This window comes from Triticum aestivum, chromosome 6A, assembly GCF_018294505.1.
Source record: "Triticum aestivum cultivar Chinese Spring chromosome 6A, IWGSC CS RefSeq v2.1, whole genome shotgun sequence".
NCBI classification, from domain to species: Eukaryota; Viridiplantae; Streptophyta; class Magnoliopsida; order Poales; family Poaceae; genus Triticum; species Triticum aestivum.
Window position 1 is genome coordinate 594195936 of NC_057809.1, and position 19001 is coordinate 594214936.

The 19001-nt window shown below is 46.5% G+C and overlaps 2 protein-coding genes across 2 annotated transcripts; both read right to left on the reverse strand.

Moving 5' to 3' along the window:
* Positions 1–3232: 3232 nt before the first annotated feature.
* On the reverse strand, positions 3233–12026 carry LOC123128784 (serine/threonine-protein kinase VPS15). The gene is made up of 12 exons (XM_044548881.1): positions 11609–12026; positions 11450–11524; positions 10885–11007; positions 10653–10698; positions 10415–10575; positions 9691–9770; positions 8977–9082; positions 7819–7995; positions 4908–7733; positions 4218–4453; positions 4024–4123; positions 3233–3774 (listed from the first exon to the last, which is right to left on the reverse strand). Exons 1-12 carry the CDS (start codon positions 11807–11809, stop codon positions 3595–3597), a joined length of 4311 nt encoding a protein of 1436 aa, XP_044404816.1. The 5' UTR covers positions 11810–12026; the 3' UTR covers positions 3233–3594.
* Positions 12027–13493: 1467 nt separating this feature from the next.
* On the reverse strand, positions 13494–15929 carry LOC123131193 (uncharacterized). The gene is made up of 7 exons (XM_044550925.1): positions 15722–15929; positions 14530–14832; positions 14393–14436; positions 14244–14306; positions 14023–14155; positions 13886–13943; positions 13494–13805 (listed from the first exon to the last, which is right to left on the reverse strand). The coding sequence occupies exons 1-6, from the start codon at positions 15843–15845 to the stop codon at positions 13891–13893; spliced, it is 720 nt and encodes a 239-aa protein (XP_044406860.1). The 5' UTR covers positions 15846–15929; the 3' UTR covers positions 13494–13805; positions 13886–13890.
* Positions 15930–19001: the final 3072 nt, after the last annotated feature.

Below are 19001 nucleotides of genomic sequence, written 5' to 3' on the forward strand. Positions count from 1 at the left end.
ACGAGGGGCTGAACCGTGGCTGGCATTGAGCCGCCCGGTACTTTCATTATTACAGATACACATTGACAATCAATTAGTTGTTATTGCATCTCTAATTGACTATTAAAAAGCAATAACTGACTTGCATATGTGTGGGCGGACATGCAACTGCATTTGGCCGGCGGGTGTGCAACCACGGAATGGTATTTATGAATAAAAAATCAGTTTTCTGAGAAAACTTCTGATCTATTTATCTTTAATCACGGTAGTACAACGAAGACCAGAAAAAAAAATACATCCAAGTTTGTAGGCCATCTAGGAGCAGCTACTAGTACTGAACCGGGCTGAAACGCGGCATGGATGGGCTCAGACTCGATGATGATGACGGGTGTGGTGTGAGGCGTAGAAAGCAGTGATCAGCTAGCCATCGACCGATCGACGACGTCTTTAACGACTCATTATTATTACTAGCAGCTAGTAGTAGTAGCTAGCGTTGCAAAAAAGATGAAGCGTGTTGCCATGCACACGAGAGACGACGATTCGATGTTGCATCGTGCATGCGGCTCTAGCGTGGACGGATCGTGTGCTCCATGGCCACTTGGTCGCATTGTCATGTTGTAGAAATTGCTCAGCACACGGCAAGGAAAGAAAAGAAAAGAATTAACCGGTCGCCGAGCTGAAAGAAAAGAATACAGTGTGTGTCCGGTCGGTGTGCATGGCCGTAAAAACCGGTGTGCATGGCAAGAACATTCTCCGCGCGCGTCTTTTGGAGGAGCCCTGCTGCCAAGTGCCAGCCCTCTGCAGGCAGCGGAACCGAAATGATTGGATGGAAAAGAGAGGGAAAAAGAAGGCCATGTGGATGTGGGTGGCCATCCATCCATCGGTTGCCCCGCCAACGGGAAAAGCAAAGAGAGAGCACAGCACAAGGTCGGTCGATCCATGCATGGATGTGCACATGCCACTGCCGTGGCCCGTAGCTAGGGAAGCTAAAAAAAAACACGTCCGGGCTCGTTCAGACGTGAGAAGATTTCATGCGATTTTTTTTACTCCGTGTTGTACTACTTCTGATGCTGAAGACACGTTGCAGGAGTGGCTTCAAGTGCTCCCTGGATCCCGGGACGCTCCATGCGCCAAGTTGCTGCTGGCACGACATGGACGGTTCCCTCAAAAATAAAAGACGACATGGACGGAGGAAGGATGGAGCATGCAGCGGCAGCAGCGGGAGCGGGAGCATGGACGTCGCGCTAAAATTCTTCGGATCCGTCCACTCCATGGCCATGCGATCCTGGATCTGATCATTGATCGTGGCACACTGTTGATGCGTCTAGTATGACGGTCAAGCAAAGGGACCGAGGGACCATCAGCCCGCTCATCATCCCCTTTCCACTTTCTTTCTTTCTTTCTTTGTCACCCGGGACCACGTGCATGCATGCTCTCGTTTCCTTTCGTTTCACCGGGCGCGTGTCTGGCGGCGGTCAAAGGTAGAAAAGGGCACGGTCAACGGCACAACATGTAACCTGTTAGGGCTCGGTAAATAATCTGCTGCTAATCTCCAGCGTTTGCGTGTTACCGAGCTCTTCTTTCTTCTTTTTCTTCGAGAGAGAGAGCCACTGCCACTGGCAGAAAAAGCATCTGGGGAAACCAACTCTGGCTCCGGTGCGCGCGCTTCCCGATGGCAAGTGAATGCATGGACTGATAGGACTCTGGCAGGTAAATTTGACAAATTTAATTTGTGGACGAAATCAAATCACAGAATGAACTGCCTATGAAACTATTTCACGCGACTGACCTTTTTGTGTGACGCCCGACACAACGGCGCCGCACTACACTGTGCAACGCCTCACAGATAGGCGCTACACGCCTGGCAGCGTTGCACCCCAGACTGCCTAAAAATTGCTAAGTCATTGTGCAGAGCCTAAGAGCTAGGCGCTGCACTGTATAGTGTGGCGCCTAGCTCTCAGATGCTACACTAGTGGTTGCACTACAAAATGAAGCAACCACTAGTGCAACGCTTGGAAGCTAGGCGCTACACTGTATAGTGTGGCGTCTAGCTCTCATGCGCTGCACACTGACTTAGTAATTTTGGATCACACGGGTGCGACGCTGGCCAGGCGTGTAGCGCCTATTTATGAGACGTTGCACAGTATAGCGTGGCGCCTTCGTGTCGGGCGTCACACAAAAAGATCAGCCGCGTGAAATAGTTTCACGGACATTTCATTCTATGATTTGATTTCGTCCATAGGTCAAATTTATCAATTTTGCCACTCTGGTCAAGGGAGGGTCCAAGGAGGTGGGTGGCGTGGCACGCAAACTTCATCTGGATGGACGGATGGATGGGTGCCGGTGGCACGCACGCAGAGGCCGGGGTTTGTTGGCTGCGCCAGGTGGTGAACAGAACAGCTGCTGCTCCGGCCAACGGGCCAAGCGAGCACTGGCTGCTGCTACTGCTGGTGCTGGCGGCGAGCGGCAACCGAACCGAGCCAGTCAGATCTCTCAGCGTCGCATCGGATCCCTCGGCTCCGCTCCGCTCTGCTTTTCTTTCATTTCTTGCTTTCCTCGCAATCGCAGCAGCGAATAACGATGCCCCTCGGATCTGCCTGCGCGCGCGCATACTGGACTACGTACTGCCACTCCTACTCCTATCTCTGGCATCGCGGCCCTCGCTCTGGGTTTGGTGGAACCAAGGCGAGACGCATGATGCGCAATCATAATTAATCAAGCCGCACCCTACTAGTAGTACTCCCTCCGATCCTTTTTAATTCGTATATAAAATTTGTCTGAAGTCAAACCTCATAAACTTTGGCCAAGTTTATAGAAAAGAATATGAACATTTAGAATGTGAAAACAACGACATTAGATGCGTCATGACTTTAGTTTTCATATTGTATAAATTTAGCATTATAGGTCTGAATATTTTCTCATATAAATATGGTCAAACTTTAAGAAGTTTGACTTCAAACAATTCTTATATGCAGAGTAAAAAGGATCGGAGGGAGTACTACCCACTACTACTCCAAGTTGAACTTTTCACAAACCAACATGTAAAACCCCAGAGCAAGTTGTGGATCTTCCACTTCAATGGTAAATTGGGACAGGAAAAAAGACATTTTAGAACATATACCCTACTAGTTTGCTGTACACCTTGGAGAATTTGGTCTAACACAAACAAGTACCATCTGGCTTTTAAACCTTGTGTACACGTGAATTGCGAACAAAACATAAATAAGCAGCAGGAAAAAAATTGTCTGTGACGTAGAATGGACTATGAAGTTTCTATATACAGCATTAGTAATACTAGTATTTCTTATTCGCAACGTGCATCAAGAAGTATCCCCTTTTCGTCAATCTCAAGCCTAAACTAAAACAGAGTGTTCCGGTGCAAGAAACGTATCAACAAACAACTGATTTTTACGCTAACCCAAATGACCAGGGAATGGATGCATAGCAACCTCCAGTTTTGTATTGATTAACATCCTCGTCATATGTACAACACTACAACAGTGAGTCGTGATATATACGTTCTACTGTGTCACGAGGCTAAATATGTATGTACACCGAGGGGCCTGCCTGCTTCTCATCGTGGGAGACGGCGCCGGCTTACCCATGCCGGAGTAGCTATTTCCACACCTTGACTGCACCGTCTCTGCTGGCCGATATCAACCGCTGGCTCGACAAGTTGACGGAGGCCAACGCAAGGATCGCGTCCCGGTGGCAGCCGGCAGAATCAGCGGCGGCCATCGCAAGCTGCGTCTTGTGCGTCAACCGGGACGCTGGTGTAGGCGGTTTGCACGATTCCTGCACACATCGTCGAACTCTGTTAGCGTCCAACAGAGATTCAGAGACACAGCCCCACTGGAGATCAAATAGCCGTGCAGGAATTCAGCAGCACCAGTTTGGAGGTTAAAGGGACAGACATGTGAATTCAAAAGGTTCTTTAGCTGGTAGAGAACTTTTTTTTACAATGTTTTTTCCTAGAGAACTATCACCGTGTAACTTCAGATAAACAAGAGAAACAAAACAGTGATGCCGTTTTGACAAACTTACCTGCACAACCTGTACACCATAGCTGGATCGTATGTCGTAAAACTCGTCGTTTCCAACTCCTTTCGCTGAAGGACCGGCGATGCAGAAGCTTTGCTCAGGTCTTCAAAATCATCAAACAGAAGAATATATATTAATATTACATGTTGTGAATGGGAAAAATGCAGAAGCAGGAGTGTATAATAGTAATATTCAACCTGGCCTGGTCCCAGTAGCGTATCTTCAAATCTGTTCCCCCGGTCAACAGATCTCCCCCTGGCAAAGGAAGCAAGCACCGGATGCCTGGAAGGCGTGGGGGCGGATCGGCCAGTTCCTCGATTCTGTACTTGTAGTTTCCTGCCCGCCTCACGTCTTTGGCGGTCGTCTTGTTAAGAGGTTTTGATGGTGTCTTTGGCGTAACAGCATCATTCTCGGTGCCTGCTGTCCTAAACATCTGTATAGTGTGTTCGATGTTTTAGATGCCAATACATATTTCAAAGGTGCTGCTACTTATACAAAATGATATAAAGCACATGAAAAAACAGAACAAAAAACAGGCATTCCACATTCTAAATCATGTGAAGTAACATCATGAGCTTTCTATATCAGCAGTGGCGGACCTAGAGAGTATTTTGACTGGGGGCAAATTATTTGAGTGGGGGCATATTCTTTCAAAATTCAAAGAATTTTAGCATATTTTTCAAAAGACACAAGCCAATAATACTGAAGTTTCAAATTTTGAGTGGGGGCCTGGGCCCCCACTCACCTCAATGTAGGTCCGCCCCTGTATATCAGGATAGAAAAGTTTTCACCTATGAGGGTGTGGCATCAGTAATCTCTCAAAGGCAAGTAAATGACATGTTTTATCACCAGGATACTAGAATAAGAATATAAAGCTATACAATTACCTGGTGGCAGCTACCATTCTCAGCATTCCACAAGGAGACTTCATTGCAGCCCGCGGCCACAAAAACTAGTGGTCTTCCAGTAGAAGATATTGAGTTGTGTGGTGGTATAAGCAAGCACAATTTCTCTATAGGGCTTACTGTGGAATAGTTCCATGAGTTGACAGGCAGCAAAAACCTATGATCCCACAACGTAAGAACACCTCTTGAAGACCCTGAGATGAACCAATTTCCACACTGGCCCATCACAAGTGCTGAGATATAACCCTCCTCCGGTGACGATTTAAATGACCAAGATTCTGAATTGGACCTTGTATCCCATTTATGGATGTCACAATGTTCTGTGCTGAAAAGGATGGTTGGGCTAAAGCTATCTGATGAACAATTTACAACACTGAGAATTGCACCTTCTTTCAGATCTTTCCTTTTAACATTAACAATGCCAGAATACCTCTCTGTAGAACTCCCAGCTCCACGTGCACAGTCGACAGAAAACAAGTGCAATGTGCCATCGCTAGCACCAGCAACGACCTGAGAACTACCACAAAGCATTGTAGTACATAGAGCTCGGCTACTACCCAAGCTATAGGTTAACCTAGATCTGAAGGCAATGTCCTTTTCCAACTTTCTTGTATCCCATATCTTAATACTCGAGTCATCCGAAGCCGTCACAAAAAAGGAATTGTCATCTGACACAGCAATATCATTGACAGACAAGCGATGTTCTTGGAGATGTGCCACTAGAATTCCACGAGGCTTCCAACCTGTCTCCAGAGCCACTGATGATCTATTGAAGGAGGGCGATACTGCTGTCTCAGAGTTGGAACTACCATCACCTGGCACAGGGGAGCTGCTCTTCCTTGGGTCGCTGATGCTTAAATCACCATGCTTGCTACTGAAATGATTCTCTCTGGTCTGGAAGCCTTGAACTGAACTTGATAAACCTGGATGCCGGTTGGATTCCCAGGGCATATATATTTCTCCTAAACCACGCTTATCAGTATTAACAGAATATGATGGTATTCCTTTAGACAGTCCGTCATAAAATGAAATACTCCCAGCAGATGCATGTGGCGCATAGCCATAATATAACGATTTATCTGAAGAAATTGAATCTTTAATGTCCAACGTAGATGTTCTCAACCTTACAGCATCTTCCAGAGCCGCAGAGGACACACTTTGTGTTGCAGCAGGATATCTTCCACCATGTAATATCTGTTCCTTTTTAACATCACCCTTCAGTAAAACCTCTCCTGTGTCCTTGGCAAGCTCTAAAGCTTGGTATAAGACTGATTTCGAGACTGGAGGCTTAAGACATGCAAGAAGAGCAGTTTCAGACAATGAAGGTGGCTCCCTGTGTAGAAATTGCCTTAAATGTGGAGAAAGGTACACATAAGTATCTACAGGCCCTAAGCTCTCACTACAGGCAGCAATAAGCCTTACAGCAGACCTTTTAACCCATTGAATTGGATGACATAGTAATGGAAGGGCCTTCCCAAATAAGCCAACGATTACCCTTTTCCTCAGATAACCGCTTTTGCACATCATGGTTAAGCAATCAAGCACGTTTACAACCACAGCCTCCATATCATCACTTAGTGCCTGTTCAAGATAGGGCAAGAGATATTCCTCAACACTTCTTGAACCAATGAAGTAGCAAACAACGACGATTTGACCAAAGTAAACTGCACGGAGTTGCTCATCATGGTCATTTAGAAATGCTGGGAGTATAGGAAGAAGAAAATCATTGCTTTGTCTGTGCCCAAAGAAGTAACATAGATAACCTATATCTTGCAGGAGAGCTCTGCGGACATTAGGTGTCTGCTTAGGTCCCATCACCAACTCTTGCACAATGTCATAAATATTTCTCCTCAGACGTGCAAGTTGACGATCAATTTTATCATCCTTCTTCTTTGCTGGTGCATCTGCAGACTGTGATGCAGCAGCCACCACTGATTTGTCTAGAGGCCCAGTATCAGCTATGCTCCGAGAACGAAGCAGGAATCTATAAGCTGTTAAAGCCAGCTTATAAATGTTACTAGCATAGCAAACTCTAACACTCTCCTCTGCATCATCTGGGAGCAAAGAAAGCATCGGGAGGATATACTCGGGGAATATCATTGCATCACTGATAGGGAAGTCTTGAACAAGACACAGAACATCAGACAAGGTTTCCAGAGCAGCACAGCGAACAATGGCAGCTGGATCTGAGAGCATTGCAATAACATAGGGAACAACCAGCTGTAAGCGACTATCATCATCTATGTATGTGGAAGAGATCTTCAGAAGAATGAGACTGGCCCTTCTCAGTTCTGGTTTTTTGACACTTCGTATGGATGAGCATATTAATGAGGCAAGCAAGACCATGCCTTCACAGCTCACCTTGGAGTGTGTCTGTTGGAAAATGTCAAAACTATAGGTATCTGATTGGGCATCATAACCAGACACTAAAGCAAGTAAGTTGCTCTTGGAGATTTTGTGCACATGGGATACATCATCGTTCTGAGCTGCCAAGATACTTGTAGTTTGACTTTGTGTTTCATTAGGCTGCTGCAAGGGCCCAATACCATTTGCACGTGAGACCATTGTGTCTCCATGGTTGTTCCTTTGCTCAACTTCCTTGAGAAGGAGATTGAGGTCTCCAACAATCTGCCGATGGTCTCCAGGAATGTTTATCTTAACCAAAGATGCGCTTTGGGCAGATTCTCTCGGTGAATTTGCAGCTTGTCCTCCAATGCCTTTCTCCCCAGATACTTGAATTTGTTCACATGCTAAGCCACTTATCATCATGTCATGTATCCTTTCAAAATTTTCCTGTGTCTTCTCAATCTGTACAAATAAAGTATGTTAGGATGCTCATGGTGAAGAGTAGTGGATGGATCAGAGAATTAACACAAACTTCAACAATCCTTACCCTAGCATCTGAGCCAAGTGGAACAATATCCAAGAAAAACTTGTGCAGAAATCTTGAAAAATAGGTTGGAAAAACAACAGTTGCATATTTTTGCAGATAGCTTTTACATGATAGCCTTTCTTTGGGGTCCAACTGAATCATGTGAAGTACCATATCTTGGATACCAGCATCTTGTATCTGAAAGAACAAATTAACAGTGAGCACCTTGTCTTGTGATACATGATACAATGGGCAGAATGAATGGCTATTGCAATCCTGTTGGATAACATCAGCAAACACCAGCAGAATCAGTGGGAGATGCGCGCAAATGAAAGCATGTTCATACTTACTCCCTACACCATGCATTTTCAGTACATATGCTTCACAAACGAATTGCAAGTAAGAAGGAATGTATACCTACGGACTAGTCAAATTCGTATTAATTGATTTAGATCCACATAGAAAATATCTTTTTGCACGAAAGACAGTTAACCCTTTCCCTATTGTTTACTCAGTCAATGAAGATTCAGATATGGAAATTTTATCACCAGTTAAAGTTGTATGATTGCACTAAATTCAGCAATGGATCATCCACTTAAAATTGTCCATATGTATCCTCTTAGGGCCTGGGAAAAAACAAATCATGCAATGATAGGCGGTAGGTACTACTCTAAGGCATAGTCCAAGAGGTATGAAAAATTCAGTTTAAGACAAATATTTGGGCAGATAGCCAAACATATGAATCATAAAGTGTATACATTCACAATTCTCCTATTCTACGTGTGTTGTCATCCAACATTCCATGCCAGAACCTGAGAAGGTATTGCAACCACCAAGTTAAAAACAGAATACCCAAGTAATCAATTTTGTATGTGTTGGTCACAAAAATTCCAACATCAAACAAGATCACTGTGGGAAAAAAGAACATAACTGAATGAATTGTTGGTCCTACTTCCCAAGGAACAAGTATTACTGGCCCTATAGCAAGAAGCCAAGAAGTAATTCTGCAGGCACCCATGGAGCGACCAGGATGTTACAGTTGCTCAGAATGAATAACAGACATGTCAACCTCAAGTTCTATGTTAGAGAAACAACAGCTACAAAATAATTCAAAACAAATACAGAAACTATTTTGATGTAAAAAAAAACTATTTCAAGAGCAAGAAAAGAACAGAAAACCTTTTCTAGGGTATGTGTTGGATCATACTGGCCACGCCGATAAGCAAGCAGTTGTGAAAGCTCAAAAAGCGGCTGACCCTCCAGGAAAAGTTCAGCAAGAACGCACCTGGAAAGAAGGAAAAAATAGTTTGCCCATCAGTAAACAAGGAAATAATCCATCAGATCAGTTTATAATTTTAGCACAGTAGAGTACTGAAGAAAAGATAAGTAGCTAGTGAAGAAACACAGGAAAATCAACATCTTCATTTAAGTAACAACTCTTCTGATTTCTAACTGCACAGCACTCCTAAATCTCGATAAAGAAAAATGTGATTCAATATTTGTGAAAAATGCATGCCGCCTTAAATGAATCCAAAATAGCTCCAAATTCTTCCCCAGTATATAGTAAAACTCAGTACTTCACTGGTGGGTACATTGTCTCAAGGTGAAGATACAATGCATTGCAGCAACATACATCATGTATGGCTGACACAACAGGTCGATTGTAATATTCCAATAGCGATCAGATTTCATCTGATAAGAAAATTCCCCTTTTGTCACATAAAAAGGTCAAATGACAATACATCACATATGATCAAATTAACATGTTCAAGCAAACGATAGTGATCAGTAATCTATCATTAACATGCAAAATGGAAAGCACACATATCCCAATGGAAGAACACAACTCCCGACCAAATTAACAAAGATCTTCAACAAGACAACACTGCATACCCGAGAGAGAATATGTCCATAGATGGTTTGAGAGGTGCATCTGATGAAACTTGGGACTCGGCACCATGTTCGTGGAATCTCTGGAGAAAAAATGGAGTTTAGTTTATTTCACAGTACAAATAAAAATGTGCCATCAAAAAGAAGTTATAAGCTAACAAAGATATAGCATAAAAGTACATCACATTACAGCAGGATAACATTGTGAATGGATGTTGTGGTATGCTTCTTTCTTATTCTGGGTGCTCAGCAGAAGTTGTAAGTTCATGCCTGGAGCTGCTATTTTGTATGTACTATAGATTTGCTAACCTGTCTAAATTGGCCTGGTATAAATGTTTTTGGATCATTTATATAGTTTATCAATCAGAAATGCTTTTGTGAACCCAGTTGCTTTGGGTGGTGCTGTGTAAGTATTATACAGGCCTTTCTACTGATATATTCTTGTACTCCCTCTATTTCATATTAGAGGTCCCCGTTGTTTTGGTTCAGTTTCTCATTACAAAGCTTATGCTCTTACCTAAAACATCTATTAATTGCAGGCTTTTCCTATTGTACCCTCTTTTGAATGATGGAGATGCAGTGAGAGCAAGCATTTCAGTGAAGAGCATCTATTAACAAACTATGAGTAGCATGTAACAATTGTTACACCAATGAGAGCAAGAAAACTGAGATAAAGTGGATAAAAGAGCATTGAAGTTTTGAATATAATTTAGGTGAAGGGACTAACTTCAGGTGCGAGATAGCATCGTCGCCTTCCTCCAGTGTCGAAGAAGAAGGAAAAATCAGATGGATCATCATCCGGGATGTAAGTTGGTTTAAAAGACGCAAAGTCCGTGAGGTATAGCCAGTTCCATGAGGTAACCAGTACATTCTCACATTTTATGTCACCTAACATAAACAGCAGTGTAAATACAAATGAAAGAAAAACACTACTGCTCATATAACTTAAGAGAAAACCTTCTCACCATGGCAAACTCCCTTGCTATGGCTCTGCTCCACAGCATGTATTAACTGCACAACCAAATTGAGCTAAGTCGACAACCATATCTGGAAAGGAAAGGAATGAAGAACGACTCTTACATGTGCCACTAGTTTAAGGCTACACTTAGCAAAGAGGCTGTACAACTTCCTATAGAAGACCCCCCAACATGATCAACTCTTTCACCTTTGTGCAACAAAAAAGGAAGAATGGCGCACCTGAAAAGCAAGCCACTTCTTCTCAATTTGACTGAGGAAAGGGCGTGTACTAAGTCTATCATGCAGATTGCTGTAGGAGTACTGCCTCAGGAGGTATGCTGCCTTATCTGTCTGAAACCAGACCTGAAAAACATACGAAGCTGTGTCAGCATGTCAACCAAGGGAGAGACATAGCATGTCTTCATAACAAAGCCACTCCCATCACATTGAAAGGTTATATGTGATATTTCAGTGTTGATGCATGTATCATCCTGTGAGGAAACACCCATGTCTAACTGCCCATCAGAATTTAACCTGACATCATCCATAAATAGTCCAGGAAGCAGAAGCCCATAAAGATGATAGTATAACAAGCAAGCAAATCCTAAACACAATTGACTATAAATCCAGCCCTGCTGCCTCAGCTGATACACATGACAGCTAAAATTCCCACCAGAGATAATACAACTTGACATAGGAAAATCGCTAAACCTCACTAAATTTCACAAGATAACGCATTGATAAACAGCTCCGGGGTTATTGCTAGTAATTTTCATGGGGAACAAACAGCAGAGCGAGGCCTGACCTGGAAGGGCCAGACGTGGGAGCCCTCGAGCCCCTGGAACGCCCTGCGGATCCGCTCCAGCCTCCGCTCATGGTCCTGCGAGGCGACAGGCAGATCTTCTCAGGACCTCCCACCCGAAGGGGGAAGGAAGGGGATGCGGATGCGGCGGTTACTGATTACCTTGAGGTCGAGGGGCTCCCCGGCGCGCTTGAAGTAGACCTTGACGAGGAGGAGGCCCTCGTCGTGCTTGCAGAGGACGGACTTGAGGAAGCGGCCGCGGCTGACGAGGTCGAGCAGCACGAGGTTGTAGGTGGAGGGCAGGTCGTGCAGGTAGTACTCCGTCGCCGACGCCTGCGTCGTCCGCGCGATCTTGTTCCCCATCTCCGCCTCGGCGCCCCTCTGCCTCTCCTGTCCCCGCCGCCGCGGCGGAGGGGGCTCGGCTCGCCGGGGCGGAGGCGGGGCGGCGGGGTTTTGCTTCTGGGCGCGGGTTTCCGCGGAGGGGAGGTGCGTGGCGTGGGGCGGAGGCGATCGATGGGGTCTGATGAGAGACGCCGGTTGAATTGGGGGAGAAGAGAAGGAGGCTGGACCGCGGAGGTGTGTCGTGTTGGGCTCTCCAGCGGAAACCAATCCAACCCCCTGCTGGCCTGATTCTGATCCGGTGGGAAAGGAACCCGGTTCGGTTTACAAAACCATTAGTACCGACTTTTCTTTTGAGAAACATTTGTTCTTTATTTTCAAAAAAAACAATGTAGTAGTACTATGGTGTAGAAGTATTCAGATTTGTCAGAGTCGTGCCCCGAGGCTGAGATGGGGACGACACAGCCAACCGCGACGTCCCTGACGACATGGCCAGGACCTCACCGGAGATAGGACGACACAATGTGGGAGGAGATGGAGGGGGCTGGGCGGAGAACCCAACTAGAGGAGGAGACTCGGCTGGAGGAGGAAGGTGCAGAATCAGCCATCGAATTTCAGTCAAAAAAATTCGACTGAAACATCTTCTTTTTTCAAGCAACTGTCCCAAGGTATTTTGTATTACCTCCTTCCCAAATTAGTTGTCCTAGGTTTATCTAGATACGTATGTATCTAACAAGACAACTAATTCGGGACGGAAGCGGTACATCATAGGGATACATGAACATGCGTTAAATACTCGAGTTATAACGTCGTGGAGTAGGCAAACACGAGTAACTTCCGCCCCGAAGAAGTAGGATCACACGAGGCGATCAAGGGAGGCGACGAGGGTTTCCTTGCATGTCGCCGGTTCCCTCTCTCTCCGTCGGCCGCTCCGACGGCGGGAGGGAGGGGAAACCTCGGGTCTGTTCGCTTGGTGGGTGTCTGGTAGGGTTAGGGTTGAGGGAGACGCTGCCGAGGCCATTGCGGCGATGTCGCATTGAAATAAGTTTCTCCGGGCTCCGTTCGCGGTCAGGTGAGGCTTTTGCCTTCGTCTAGGAGCCAACGGGTTTGGGGATCCCCAGATCTTGTCGAGGTCGCGGGCTATGGTGGCTGGAGGTCCATCGGTACTGGCCGTTTGGGTCCTCAGATGGGCGATGGATGCAGGGAGACGAAGACCTTTCTTCTTCCTTGTTGGTATGATTTGCTGTTGTTGTTCCTCTCCTTCCTCTGCGCTGATGCTGGTGAGAAATCCTGCTTTGTCCGTGCGGATGGCCCGGCCGCGGTGCTGGACCGGTCAAATGACTCGAGCTCTCTTCCTTCCAGAAGGGACACTTTTCACGGTACTCAAAGCCATAGATGGCGACGGCTGTTGCAGGTGTGTTGGATTGATGTTCATGCCCTCTCAGCGCTGGTGTCAAGAATGAAGGAAGCAACGTGGCGGCAATTATACCGTGGTTGAAGATGATGACCTGTTTGTGACTAGTTGCAGATCTTTCTGCTGCAGGGGTCTTCTCTCAAGATTCAGGGATCATGACACAGGGCTCCGGATATCTTCTTGTGTTACGGTTGTCTTAGGATACTCTAGGTGTTCATGGTCCTTTGTGTTTGCGTTTCAGTGTGCTTGTAAGGGTCAACTACTTTGTTCTGATTCGTGATATGAATGAAAAAATTCTCAAAAAAAAAAAATTTACTCGAGTTATGACTGGCAAAGTGAACGCTACTAATTCACCATTGTTCTCCATGGTATGATTTAGCAAACAAAAACATGAGTCAGGATGCTTGCACTTGCAATACATCAAACATGATAGCCTACACGCACAATGCAGCTTGTCGGAGACTCTCGGCTGACACTGGGACTCGAGATGCTGCTGCAAGTACACCGAATTGGTGGTTGGAGCTTCGATTGGTGTCCCAGCTTCGGCCTGAAGAGAAGATGCAGCATCAAATTCCTAGCCTTTTATGCCGAGGGCCAGTTAAGCTCCTGTAATGGACATGAAAGATCAGGCGTGAGCTAGTGGATGTGGAAAGGAAAAGAGGGGCTTAAGCATGTGGAATTCTTACTACTACTATTGATGGCCACTGGCATCGTGAGGCGGCTCTTCGCTTCCGTTTCCAGATTCTGCAACATGTTTTCCCGTTAGTCAGAAAGGAAACAACAGCGATAAGAGATGGCTGTGGTGTCAGGAGCAAGCAAGTACCGGTAATAGCTGCCAGATTTTCCTCTTTGTACATTCCAAGAGGTGACCCGTGCACGGATAAGAGCATCTCGCCATTCTTGGGTTGTCTTACTGATTTTGGTGTCATGCCAAAAGAGAGCCGACTACTCATGGCCTGTTCAGGGTTATGTTACAGCACAATATGTGAGCTCAAAAGGAGATTCAAGATCAAACATTTCATGTCAAGAGGGTTAAACACAAACCCCGGGTGTCTGTAGAGAATCTGGTGCTCCAATCGTTTGGCTTTCGGGCAGCTCACTCCAATTCTTCAAAGGAACAGAGAAAAAAAAAAGAATTGTCAACGGTACAGCAAAAACATCCGATATCATCACTGTACAAAAGAAATACTTACAAAGTTGTTAAAATCAAAAGTGCTCTCGATGAAGTTCTTCTGCACTGCACACATCATATAAGGTGAGAAGATCATTCAAGTCAAGCTGCTTTGGTGCCTATAGAAGTACATCAACAACAAGTAGATAGCATTTGAACCTGAATCTCCTGAGAAATGAAAACCAGCAGCAGTTGCCAATGACGTGATCGAAGCTCGTGAAACCTTGTCATCCCTCTGGTCTCCATTTATGAGATCATCCCAGTCTTTCCATTTCAACTCAAGCTCACCCTGCTCTTCGTTCCGTACAACTGACACGTTGGGCAAGTTCTCCTGAAAAAATTGCAAGGCTGGTGTTTCTAGTTGCTCCTTGGACATGTAGGATCGCACCAGATGCAGCCGGGAGAGTACGCTCTCATTCTCTGCTGCTTGAATAGCTCTGATGGCAGCTTTCCGACGTACAACTATTTATTGAGGACAGTAGATTAGCAATTGAATCCTGATTATTGCATTAAGTTAAAGGACAGTGCCTCTATGATATGCATTCTTATTGTATTAAATACAGAGGAAAAAATCACAAGAATTCAGGTTTTGACATAGCAGCAGAAAGAGCTCCATTCAAAAGAATCGTAGTGAGAGTTTGGTCAGGCATGATAGAGCCAACTGCCTAGAGAATAAGATGTCGGTATATTTGCACTAGATTACAGCCTTCTCATTGACATTAGATTTGAGAGTTTGATCAGGCATGATAGAGCCAACTGCCTAGAGAATAAGATGTCGGTATATTTGCACTAGATTACAACCTTCACATTGACATTAGATTTCAAAGTTCAGCCTAAAAAGTGGACTGTATCCTACATTCCTACTGACTGCCAGTGCCAGGACAAATTGGGGATGGTGAATCCTTTGGAGCAGGCTTGAACCAAAGATCCCCGACACTGAAGAAGGTATGTTGCTTCCTCAAGATAATTTAAGCCGTCACTTTACATAGATTCATTCACTGACGCTTTAAGCAGAGAAGAATAGTAAAGCAGTAAAATCGGCTTGTGCTGCATCCACATAAACTCTTGGGAGTCAATCACATGGCTCCTACGCTTTACCTTCTTCCAACGGCGACCAACACGGAACGAAAGTTCATATGGCAGCCACGGGGGCCAAGAAATGCAGTGCAGCGGCGACAGACGACCTACGGCGGTGAGCGGCGGCACGAGTACGACGGCGCTCTTCCTCCTCCCTCTATCTTTCTTTCCCCCGCGCCTACTGCTTGGTGTAGCTAGCCGCGAATTTAGCATCTAAAACTGACTTCGGGCGGGGCGGATTGGGGGGAGGGAGTTAGGGCTCGGGGGCACGTACACTCTTGGTCGGCGGACCACCGCAGCTTCTCCTCCACCGACGCGTCGGGGCCGGGCGGCTTGGGCGGCGACGGCGGCGGCTGCTGGGCGGCGGGGCGAGCCCCCCGCTTCTTCCTCGGCGGCATCGCCGCGGGCTTGACGGGAAGGGGAAGGGCGGATTTGGGGAATTGGGGGCTCGGGGAGCTTGGTTTGAACGGGGGAGAGTGGGATCTGTGTGGGGGGAAATGAGGGATTTATTTTGGGTATTGTATTGCCATGAGGCCCATGGTTAGCTGGGCTCGTAGAGCCCGCGTGAGAGCCCATTGTTGTACTTTTTTTTTCAGATTCTAAAAACAAACTATTTTTTTCTTTCAGAATTGTTGTTTTTTAAACACATGGTACAGGCACGACGCTCAAATGCACACGCACTCACTTGTATGAACGCACGTATGCACCAAATAAGCACTTCGGAGAGATTGAGTCAGTAGTTTTTCAACTTATGATTTGCGGCCCAACTTTTTGAAGTATCTGTCCAACACCATCATACAATATATCATCTACAACCGGACTCATTAAATATCACCTCAAACATCCGCGGCGTGCCTAGGCATGTTCATTGACAGTGGCCGATGACCCGTCAATTGTCTGTGTCTACAATTACATCCTTCATATCAAATCCTCAAATTCATACATTCTGGTGCAACATAAGGTAAGCACGCATAGGTTATGTAGATCAGACACCTAGCTCATCGTACATGTCATCAGAATAGCAAAAATTGGCATGTTCTAAATACTAGAGTTATGAAGAAAGTCCACCCATGACTGCCCTTGCGTCTTTGTCGTCGTAGCGCTAGAAGACGCAACACGGGTCAAGGCGGATTTGCTCGCTCCTAGAGTTGTAGGGGTCGGATGCGGCATTGTCATCCTCGTCCTCCTCGTCCAAAGAGTGTACGAACATTGCAGGTTTGCTCCACTGCGAAGGCACGCGCGGCCCGGGCTTGCCGCTTCGCCCAGATATGGGCATAGGTGTCTTCGCTGGTGTCGATGTCAAAACCGGCGGATCTCGGGTAGGGGGTCCCGAACTGTGCGTCTAGGCCGTATGGTAACAGGAGGTAAGGAACACGATGTTTTACCCAGATTCGGGCCCTCTTGATGGAGGTAAAACCCTACGTCCTGCTTGATTAATATTGATGATATGGGTAGTGCAAGAGTAGATCTACCACGAGATCAAGGAGGCTAAACCCTAAAAGCTAGCCTATGGTATGGTTGTTGTATGATGAAGTTGTCCTACGGACTAAAACCCTCCGGTTTATATAGACACCGGAGAGGGTTAGGGTTACACAAAGTCGGTTACAATGGTAGGAGATCTTGAATATCTGCATCGCCAAGCTTGCCTTCCACGCCAAGGAAAGTCCCATCCGGACACGGGACGAAGTCTTCAATCTTGTATCTTCATAGTCCTGGAGTCCGGCTAAAGGTATAATCCGGCTACCCGAACACCCCCTAATCCGGGACTCCCTCGGTAGCCCCTGAACCAGGCTTCAATGACGACGAGTTCGGCGCGTAGATTGTCTTCGGCATTGCAAGGCGGGTTCCTCCTCCAAATTCTTCATAAAAGTTTGTAAACACCAAGAGTAGTGTCCGACTCTGCAAAATAAGTTTCCACGTATTGCCATAGAGAGAATAATATTAACACAAATCTAATCTGCTGACGTATTCCGCAGCGTGACATCACACTACGGCCAAGCCTTTATTTGAATTGTTTTCACTTTTCCACCTCAGCGTGTTTTGCGAGGCGGTTTCCTTGGCACGTCTTGTCAAAGCAGAGATCGTGTCCCCTTTATTTATGGGATTCTCATCAATACGGCGTGGGTAACCCAATCGTGCCCGTTAGCATGTCTTCTCGATTAAAGGCGAGTCCCAAAGGGTTGCGGGGAGGGCTCCTGGTATTCAACCTCTTATAAAGAGACCAAGGCCTTACTCCTTTTCTCCAATCTCAAAACAAGTTCACCCGTCGCCTCGAGTTCCAACACCCTAGGCTCCAGATTCCAGGCGCTTCGGACCTTCGACAATGTCCGGTTTCGACCTTCAAGGCCGATGGATGCCCTCCTCCGTCACGGAGGAGGACGTGCTAAAGTTGAGAGAGGCTAAGTTCTTGACCGTCGAAATTTTGCATAGGTTGCCTGCTCAAAGGCAGGCTATTCCCAGTCCCCAGCTCGGTGAGAGCGTAGTGTTCATGTCTCACTTCCTTCGGGGGTTAGGCTTCCCGATGGATCCCTTCGTGAGGGGGCTGATGGTCTATTATGGGCTGGAATTTCATGACTTAGCTCCGGAGTCCATCCTCCACATTTCCTCATTCATCGTTGTGTGCGAAGCGTTCCTCCGTGTTACTCCTCACTTCGGATTATGGCTCAAGACTTTTGGAGTGGAGCCGAAGATGATCGAGGGACGACACGCAGAGTGCGAAGGGGCTGTCATAAGTAAGAATGCTGATGCTCCATGGCCCGAGGGCTCCTTTCAAGAGGAGCTCGGCTTGTGGCAACGAGAGTGGTTCTATATCACCGCTCCTAGGAGCACCAAGTGGGTGGCGCCTCCTGCCTTTCGCTCGGGTCCCCCACCACGGCTAGCGTCATGGGTCAACAAAGGATTAGATTGGGGGTTATCCAAAGACGTGCCCTTGTTGCAAGGCCGCATTAGGGATCTCTTAGAAAGAGACCTCAACCTGGTCAAGGTGACGTAGGTCATGCTGATTTGCCGAACACTGCCCGGCAAACGTCGCTCCCTTCGTCTGTGGGAGTTTAATCCGGAGGGACCACGAGCTCTTCAACATTTTATGGGCGCAACGCCCGTGGAGATGTATAAAATGTTCTTCGGATCACAAGCAATGTGTCCGGATTTGACCGAGGACGCAGGTTTAAGCTGCAATCGCCCGGATACTCAAGTAAGTAATCTTGTGCGAGGACTCGCTATCTGTAAAATTGTCATAAATTCGCCCCTAAAAGAGTTGTCCTTTTAAACAGGAGTGGATAGCGAAGGCAAAGCTGATCAGGTGTCCGGCTCCCCTTCCTGAGACCAGGCCGGATCCCGAGCTAGTCAGGATGTTGAAGATCGTGCCTTTGGAGGGAAGTGAGGGAGAGGACAAGGAAACTATGGCCTCCTCGAAGGAGGCTGCTCCGAAGGGGAGAACCGACAATTCCTCTCCTAAGGGGAAGAAGAGGGCCACCTCTGACGACCCGGAGACCATGGCCTCAAAGCGGGGGGAAAAGTCCTCATCAGAGGGTCCGACGCCGGGGAGATCCTCG

Coding starts and splice junctions, on each gene's coding strand:
- LOC123131193 (XM_044550925.1), bottom strand. CDS start 15,845: ATGCCGCCGAGGAAGAAGCGGGGGGCTCGCCCCGCCGCCCAGCAGCCG. Junction 14,833..15,721: donor GTGGTCCGCCGACCAAGAGT/GTACGTGCCCCC, acceptor CTCAATAAATAG/TTGTACGTCGGAAAGCTGCC. Junction 13,944..14,022: donor AAATCTGGCAGCTATTACCG/GTACTTGCTTGC, acceptor AACATGTTGCAG/AATCTGGAAACGGAAGCGAA.
- LOC123128784 (XM_044548881.1), bottom strand. CDS start 11,809: ATGGGGAACAAGATCGCGCGGACGACGCAGGCGTCGGCGACGGAGTAC. Junction 9,771..10,414: donor GATGCTATCTCGCACCTGAA/GTTAGTCCCTTC, acceptor TTTTTTCTCCAG/AGATTCCACGAACATGGTGC. Junction 9,083..9,690: donor ATGGACATATTCTCTCTCGG/GTATGCAGTGTT, acceptor CCTTCTTTCCAG/GTGCGTTCTTGCTGAACTTT.